Source organism: Nerophis ophidion, linkage group LG11 (assembly GCF_033978795.1).
Source record: "Nerophis ophidion isolate RoL-2023_Sa linkage group LG11, RoL_Noph_v1.0, whole genome shotgun sequence".
Classification (NCBI taxonomy): domain Eukaryota; kingdom Metazoa; phylum Chordata; class Actinopteri; order Syngnathiformes; family Syngnathidae; genus Nerophis; species Nerophis ophidion.
The window spans coordinates 7211180-7220833 of record NC_084621.1 but is presented as its reverse complement, the minus strand read 5'-3'; the positions used below and the strand labels follow the sequence as shown (position 1 = coordinate 7220833).

General features: G+C 38.5%; 1 protein-coding gene across 1 annotated transcript in view; it reads right to left on the bottom strand.

Annotated features, from left to right (window-relative positions):
• The window catches only part of LOC133561484 (polycomb protein SCMH1), a 31266-nt gene that overhangs the window by 7250 nt on the left and 14362 nt on the right, over positions 1 to 9654 (bottom strand). Inside the window, exons 13-15 of the mRNA XM_061914771.1 lie at positions 9189 to 9363; positions 1034 to 1144; positions 809 to 942 (exon numbers count right to left, since the gene is read on the bottom strand). Of these exons, the coding sequence (XP_061770755.1) occupies positions 809 to 942; positions 1034 to 1144; positions 9189 to 9363 (420 nt within the window). The remainder of the gene's footprint in view (positions 1 to 808; positions 943 to 1033; positions 1145 to 9188; positions 9364 to 9654) is intronic.

Genomic DNA, 9654 nt, shown 5'->3' with positions numbered 1-9654 from the left:
TTTGGAAATGACATGAAAGTTTGTGCCATTGCTTAATAACTGTTTAATCATTACAGTTTTGGTCAATTGATTTGGTTGCGATTTCCCACGGTACAGTACAGCACTGAAGAGAATCGATACACATAACAGGGCAAGACAAGTTGGCTTTTACGGTTGTGCTAGCTTGCTATGCTAATGGACAACGAGAATGACTTTGAGAAAATTAGGAGAGGTAATCTGGCGTGTTTGATGGAGAACTTGCCCAGCCGTTCATTTCGAACATAGAAAATGAGGACTTTGATGGATTTGTGGATGAGAATTGATCAAAATAAATTGTGAGTACATTCATGACTACTTCAATAAAGTACAACCCAACTCAGCTTAGCTACAGCTGCCTTTTTAAAACAGTGTCCATGCAAGCTAGCTTATGTTTTAAGATAGCGCGAGTTTAAACATGCTTTCGCCCAAAAATACGCTACGCCTTATTTATGCGTTATATACAGAAATAGCATCCGCGCCTTTTAATACGGCTCGCCTATGGTTCCGAAAATATGGTATAGTGGCTACGATAAGGGGAACCGGTTCTCAAAAAGGGATTTGAATCCATGGAATCGGTTATTTTCTTATCGGACAATCAGGAGGACCAGTTTCGAACATCATCCCTACAGAACGGCGGCCGTCGATAAATGCCGGACACCTATTAAGTTACCAATCGTGGACTTCCTAAAGTTGTGACGTGAGAGAAATGAATGACAAGTTTCTAGGACCCTAATTATGAATGCACAAACCCATACACCCCATGTAATGATTACAGTAACGGTATGCGTACGTGTTTCCTGAACAGGTCGGCGTACGGCGCCAGCACGGGGTCGATGTCCCGGATGTACTGCATGACTTCCTCTACGCTCCAAAGGTTGGGGTCCTGACCGCTGGGCTTGGGGCTCTCCTGAAAACTGCCAGAGCCTGAAGGAGCACCGAATCATTCATCTACTGACTGTTCAGGTGTGTGTGTGTGTGTGTGTGTGTGTGTGTGTGTGTGTGTGTGTGTGTGTACCTGACGAGCTGACATGACGCACCGCAGACTTCTGCGTCAAAGGTTTGGGAGAGAGGGGTCTGTTCTTTAAGTGCTCTGCTGCCGCCATGACATTGCTCTCCAGGCATTCCCCTGAGCAACACAGTACAAGCCACTGATTAAATAAACAACATTTAATGCTAATAAAGTGAAATATACCTAAGATGTGATTGTGTTGGGAGAGGGAGAGCGTTTAAATGAACAAATGACTCGTCATTAACTTAACTGTAATCCAAGGAAACACAAAGCTGATTAAAAGTAGAGAGTAACCGTGCAGGTCCTGTTTTACTGCCATCTTTTTTAATCAGGTGCAAACTACAGACCATCCAAACAAATGTCTCACTTAAACTTAACTGAGCTTGAGAGCAACTGGATATCAAAAAATATCATCAGTTGAGTTACTCAACTGCAGTGAGTTTGGGCATCTGTAAATCCAGTTTTGGCTTCAGCGCCTTAGCTCTAAAAAGGTCCGTTAGGTTGGGGACCCCTGCCATATCTTCACATAGGCATTGTTTTCACGGAAAGGCCTTCCACGTGTGGCAGATAAATACAGCAAAAATAAGTGCATGGAAAATACAACTCCCCATAATTTAATTAGTGTGAACCCTGGGCTTGTTTCTTTGTGATGAGATGGTCTCCAGCAGGCTGATGGTATGTACCGTACATTCCGAACTATAAGTTGCTACTTTTTTCTTACGCTTTGAACCCTGCGGTTTCTAAAACAGTGAGGGTAATTTATGGATTTTTCTTTGCTGATGGGCATAATACAAAAATCGGGGTTAATTTTTGTTGACCAAAAATGTTTGTTGTAGTCATAGACATGTTATAAGTAGACGCAGCATCGACTGCTACTGCCTACTGCCACTGACGAGATGCGAGGCCGCCATCTTGGAGTGGTGATCAGCTCCACTCAGTGCAGTTGTATTTTGTATTACATTCTTCTCTTAAATGATCATGTTTACAGTGATTGTTTTATATGTATTTTTTATATATGTCGCTTTGGATAAAAGCATCTGCCAAATACTTAAACATATACATACATAAACACCTGAAAGTCTTTATATCAGCTAAAACCACCAATCTGTTTCACTGGATTCAGAATAAAACAAAATTCTGTCTTACCCAACAATGTTAGTATTTGAATATTGTTACTTGAAGACTCATTTATTTTCAAATGTAATTAATTTCATTGACGAGCAATTCTATTATGGTCATACACTTGTTTGCTAGCGTCTATGATTTCAGTACTATTGAAGAGCTTTGGTCTTTCTCAACTCTGTGGTAATATTCTTTTCACAAAATACAACCAATAGCACGTTAATGTTAAATCTTACTAGTGAAAAGTAATCGGCCAATTCCTATTTTCTACAGTCCGCTTATTTGTGCAGGAAAACGCTGAACACCAGCCGGGCATCTTTGTTTACTACCTGTCAACTGTGAGTTGAGGCTGCTCGCTGGCACCTCATCACCACTTCAAGATGGCGGCCAAATTTCTCGCGTCAGAGGAGCTGCATCTACTACCTATTTTTCCATGACTCAAATAGGATAAGAAATCACAAAAAATGCACGTTGACTAAATCAATTGCCAATTGATTTCATGAATAGAAACGAGACACAAGTGTTGAAATAGACGAAATGCATTCATATTTTATTTTGTCTTTCGACAGGTGGGACCAGTTATCCAATCACAGTTACATGTGGTAGATGGGCGAACCACAAAAGGGTTCAATGGCAACTACTGTCTTTGTACGACAAAAAATAGCTGGGAAAACTGTATTGTAGGGAATCCCTACTCGGGATGAAACGATAAACAGTATTAATGATGACTGCAGCAAATCTCCCGACGGTTAATGTTGCCCTTTTATTTTAAAATTATTCAAAAACCAGGTTTGATAACTGCACTTTCATAAACTCACGGACTGACTGGTGCCAGATCGCTAGCTTAAATGCTAACACTAAAACATAAATGTATTTCCCCGTCGAAAAAAACCTTCCCCAATCTTAACTTATATAAACACATTACTGGCTGAGCAACAAATATATTTAATTGGGCACATTGAACCTACACGCTGTGGTCTCTTAGAACATCCATTCATTCATTCATTTTCTACCCCTTGTCCCTTTCGGGATCGCGGGGGAGGTGCTGGAGCCTATCTCAGCTACAATCGGGCGGAAGGCGGGGTACACCCTGGACAAGTCGCCACCTCATCACAGGGCCAACACAGACAACATTCACACTCACATTGACACACTGGGGCCAATGTAGTGTTTGCCAATCAACCTATAATGTTATCAATTTAAATAAGGAGATAAAAGTCATTACGATACATTTTTGTGAATTTATGAGGTAAAAACTATCCATTTTCTAACAATAGACAATAATAATATGATAAAAAGGCTTGTATTTTAACAGAGTACATAGGAATAATATTGTATTTAGGATATATAGTATTTTTACAAAAAAGTCCTATATACAAATAATGTTATATTTTTAAATTACAGATAAAAGTCATATTATAATACATTTTTGTGAATTTATGAGGTAAAAACTATGTGTGTGTATATAAATATATATATATATATTAGGGCTGCAACAACTAATCGATTAAATCGATTATAAAAATAGTTGGCAATTAATTTAGTCATCGATTCGTTGGATGTGTGCAATGTGCATGAGCGGAGGTTTTTTTTTCGTTTTTTTTCCCCCCTAAACCTTTATTTATAAACTGCAACACTTACAAACAGCTGAAAAACAACAGTCAAAATAAGTACAAAAACAGTACAAAACAACGTCTCATGAGGTAGCAGTGAGCCAGCCAATGATGTGTCATGTTCAGCTCACGTGACCACGCCGTAGCCTTTGTTTGGAAACATTCGAAAAATGGCGGAGGGAAACAGTACGGATAGTTCAGCGGAGAAACATCTCGAGGTTATAAAAGTGTACGACCTAAGTCGTCAAAAGTGTTGGAACACTTTACTTTAAAGACTTCAAAGACGACATTTCCTGCAAAACGAGCAGCATGGACCTCGCGTAGGTGGCACCAATGACAACATTGCTTCGGCAGCACCTGAAGAGGAAAATGGATGAAGAGAATTCACGGTACCTAACTTTTTTAAGTCCATAGCCCGAGTACATTGATCCGTTATGTCCGTCTTTGTGTGTTTTTAATCTTTTGTTAACGAGATTTTTTAAGGCAATAAACGGACAGAAATACGAGACGGCGTGGCGCAGTGGAAGAGTGGCCGTGCGCAACCCAAAGGTCCCTGGTTCAATCCCCACCTAGTACCAACCCCATCACGTCCGTTGTGTCCTGAGCAAGACACTTCACCCTTGCTCCTGATGGGTGATGGTTAGCGCCTTGCATGGCAGCTCCCTCCATCAGTGTGTGAATGTGTGTGTGAATGTGGAAGTAGTGTCAAAGCGCTTTGAGTACCTTGAAGGTAGAAAAGCGCTATACAAGTACAACCCATTTATCATTTAAATATCTCGGGTTGGTTTCATAATGGATCAATGTGGCCGGACCCGATAAAGCTACATAATATTTGAGTGATGCTTTAGTAATATAAACATTATGAAAGTGCTGGAATATTTCATGCTATTATTCACAGGCAGCCAATGTGTACAATATCTGATTCAGTACTGATCTGATGAGTTACATTTCTGTGTTATTATTGTTGTATGCTGCATCTCCAATGTCCATTTATTTAATTTAGCTTTTTTTTTTTAATATGGTGGTGTAATTAAACGGATAAATAGATAGATAGATAGATAGATAGATAGTACTTTTATTGATTCCCTCAGGGGGGTTTCCACAGGAACATTTAAATTCCAGCAGAAGTGTACAGAATTGACATCGAATTTAAAAAGCCAATAACAGGGGTTTAAATGGGAAAAAATTGAGAAAACTACAATAAGAATAAAAATAAAAAATTAACATAAGGATAAAAATATTACAGGAAAAATAATAATATAACAAGAAAAACTAGGCAGCAGTCACCATGATCTAAAACATGTGCCTTTTACATCAGAAATTATTACGTTCATGATATAGTTTCTCTCATTTCAGAAAGAAACAAGCCAGCATTAGCGACTTCGTACAAAGGAAGGTGTGCACACCAAAGCAAGCGGCTGCATTGACTGAAGCTATCCTGAATATGTTGGTAACTGACATGATGGTGGAGGATGACGGTTTCAGAAAAATTATTTACGTCCTTAACCCTGGTTACACTCTTCCCTCAACGACCCATTTTACGAAACTGATGGAGAGGAAGTATGAGCAGACATTTCAAACTGTGTAAACTGACATTAAAGCCACCCAGAGCAAAATTGTTCTGACCACTGATGTGTGGACAAGTGTAGCCACGGAAGCCAACCTCGGCAATACATGCCACTACATTGGAGACGAATGGAACATGAAGTCAATCTGCCTTACGACCATGCTACTAGAGGAAAGACATTCAGCATCCAACATTGCAGAATGGTCGGAATAAGTAGTAGGCAGGTTTGAAATTCCCCTAAGCAAAATTATTGCTATTGTGCATGACAATTGTGCACTTTATAAAAAAAAAAACATTTTTCTAAAGCTTGCCTTGTTATTGTTATGTTTGGCAAGTCGAAAGGACATAGTGCCAGAATGTGTTTTTTTTAAAATAAAGCATTGGAAAGTATAGAAATGTAGTTTGTCTTTTTTATCCGATTATTAATCAAAGTAATAATTGACAGATTCATCGATTATCAAATTAATCGTTAGTTGCAGCCCTACTATATATATATATATATATATATATATATTACAAGAATAACTAATATGACAAAACGTTATTTAACAGAATAAATCTGTGTTATGTTTATATTTACTGGATACCGTAATTTTACATGAAATCCTAACAAAACAATAAAAGGTATAATTTTAAACTAAAGATTAGTCATCATATTACAAAATTTTTTGGCGAATTTATGAGGTAAAATCTATGAATTTTCCAAGAATAGCTAATAACATTATCTTTAAAAAGCCTGTAATTTAAGTTAAAGTCCCGTATTTTTCGGACTAAAAGTCGCAGTTTTTTTTCGGAGTTTGGCCAGCGGTGCGACTTATACTCAGGAGCGATTTATTTGTGAAATTATTAACACATTTCCGTAAAATATCAAATAATATTATTTAGCTCATTCACTTAAGAGACTAGACGTATAAGATTTCATGGGATTTATCGATTAGGAGTGACAGATATTTTGGTAAAGGTATAGCATGTTCTATATGTTATAGTTATTTGAATGACGCGAACATAATAAGCTATGTTAACATACCAGACACCTTCTCAGTTGGTTATTTATGCCTCATATAACATACATTTATTCAGCCTGTTGTTCACTATTCTTTATTTATTTTAAATTGCCTTTCAAATGTCTATTCTTGCTGTTGGGTTTTATCAAATAAATTTTCCCCAAAAATGCGACTTATACCACAGTGCAATGTATATATGTTTTTTTCCTTCTTTATTATGCATTTTCGGCATGTGCGACTTATACTCCGGAGCGACTTACACTCCAAAAAATACGGTACCAATATCGGAACATGAGAAATCTGTATTATTTTATTTACTGTATAATTTTACAATAAATCATAATAAAAGAATAATGTTATAATTTTGAATTATATCATATGTTGTATCGGCTGATGCAGCTGTTGCAAAAAAAAAAACAAAAAAAAAAGGCAGATAGCATTATGAAAATCGATCTTTCCTCAGAGGATGATGTGTTTAAGCATCACTGAACATAGTAGGACAACGCCCCTCTTAAGAAAATAACTAATAATAATAGATTTTCTTTATTACACACTTTTCATTGAAATAAATCTTAAAGTACTAAAGCACAAACCAATATTTAAAACAATAAAAGCATAGTCATTAACACGGATAAAATATTAAGACTAAACACTATGAGTGAAGCATAAAAAACAAGACATGCAATATAGAGGCTTTGCTACCAGCTTGTCTTATTTATGTTTAAAAATACCTAACTTAGTCAAAATAATTCAGTGTGTGTTTAAGTACTTTTTAAGCACATTCAACAATACCACAATAATAATTATAACCGTGAAATGAAATTCTCATATCGTTACATCCATACTGTATTGTTACACACCTCATTAAATATGTCTTCTACACCTGGAAGAAAGAGAAGACATATGGATGCATTGTCTGCAGGCTAACTATACAGACATCTACACCATGGTTCACCCACCTTCTTTCCACCAGGGACCAGTTTAATGTAAGTATTATTTTCACAGACCTGCTTTCTATGTGTGGCAGATAAAAACAGCCAACCAATTAGCCTTTGGCCCCAATCTGGCACATTAACATTTTATATGTCTATTAATGGGCATTGATTGTCCCATGTACTATAAAAAAGGAGCTATAATATACAATGATTAACAAGCTTATTGGTGTGTTTAGTTGGACAGGCGAAAGTTAAGTTAGAGAAAATGCGGTAGTTTATAAATGAATCTGTGCGGCCCGTAGGGGTGTAACGGTACACAAAAATGTTGGTTCGGTACGTACCTGGGTTTAGAGGTCACGGTTCGGTTCATTTTCGGTACAGTAAGAAAACAATAAAATATAAATTTTTGGGTTATTTATTTACCAAATTTGTAAAGAATGGTATAACATACATATACACACAGGGTCCATTGCCAGGGTTAATGTGGTTAACATACTGTATATAAAATAAAAACTAAATAAAATAAGGCTCAAAATGGTTTCTTAACAAAACCTTTCTACATATAAAGTGTTTTTTTTTACTGATTGATTGAGACTTTTATTAGTAGATTGCACAGTACAGTACATATTCCGTACAATTGACCACTAAATGGTAACACCCCAATAAGTTTTTCAACTTGTTTAAGTCGGGGTCCACGTTAATCAACATTAAACTGCCTCAAGTTGTTACTAAGATTAAATAAAAGGACAAAACTTTTCTTCTACATATAAAAAGTGCAACATTAAACAGTTTCAAGTCAACTCAGCCTCAGGTTAACGTTTCTTCCCCCCCAGCCTTGTTAACTTGGCAGTAAGAGGATATATGGGCTCATTGTTCTTCCACCATAGAAGTGGGTCAAAATGTACTTGCTATAAAAACATTTGTTATTGCTTTAGCCCTGCCTGACTCGCCGAGGAGAGGCTGCTTGAATGCGGTGGTGGCACTTCAAATGGGTTAGCATGTGTTATGAGAGTAGCGTGTGTGTGGCCCTTTAATATGCGGCAGCATGTGAGGTGAGTGTGTGGGCAAGCGAGGTGAGGGAGCGGTAGCATGAGTCTGGGGAGTGGCGAGTATTTTGATGGATTGGCTGTGTGCAAGACCTCAATAAAGCCACGATTTGCAACTAATCGCCCGACTCTTCATTTACCCTGGAGTCTGGAGCTGTGGATACCCACTGCCGGTTAGAGTCGAGGGTGTTGCCCCTGAGAATATATCAGCCCTGGAATGTCTCCCCCGCGCTCCTCGACTACGGTCAGGGAGCCGGAAGCATGAAAGGTGCAACACATGTTTGACGTGTTGTCAGAAGCAGCTGCTGAACAATGTCGGCAAACCTCCATTGTTGTATCGCGCAGCTAAAGCGTTCCCAAACGGGAGATCTTGACAAGGCAGGAGGGTCTTCCAGCTCTGGCTTTTACATGTTGTCCTAGCCCGGTCGCTTCTAGCATGTGTACTCGTTCGGTACACCTCCGAACCGAACCGAAACCCCCGTACCGAAACGGTTTGATACAAATACACGTACCATTACAACCCTAGCGGCCCGGTAGCAAATGCGTCATGGACCGGTACCACTGATGTACACAACAGCACGTAGACCAAAGGTAATGTTTCGAAATGACTCATACTGTATTGAACTACTGTTAAAGACAATGGAGCAAGAGCAAGACCGCTTACTCTACCACTACTTTTCTAAAAGTACTCAAAGTCTAAATTCCATTACGAGTCAGCGTTTTGGACAATTTCAAACACAATATGGTGGGACCTTGGAGATGTATTTTTAACTTAGCTTTACAGATGCCATGTGTGCAGGGTGGTGTGTGTTGTGGTAAAGACATCTACTATGACACATGGCAGAAAGCATTATCTATAATAAAGTTTAATTACCATCAGTCGATGGACGTGAAATCTTGGCCAGTTTTGAGGATCGGATACTAGTGTTAGAGTCCTGCAGGAGCCTCTTGGTGCCTTGCTCAGAACCCGTCTTCAGGTTATCTCCCAAACTTCCACTGTCTAAGAGCAGAGAATTAATAGCAGTCATTTTGTTGTTCATTTCCCGATGTTATATTGCTAACAGCAATTGCTTTGAAGAAGGGCTGGGCAACATATCACTATACTTGATATATCTCGGGTTTGTCTGTGCGATATAGAAAAAGACTATATTGTGATATTCGAGTATACGTTCTCACGCAGTTGCTTTAAGCTGCGGTCATTATGCTACAGGATCTTCTCACTCTTTCTTGTCTCTCCTTCTCACAGACAGCAGCGCACCTTCTTATATACGTCGCATACGTATACGCCCTCGCGGAGCAGAGAGGTAGCAGCATGTGTAAAGTTAGCTGTGGAGCGAGTG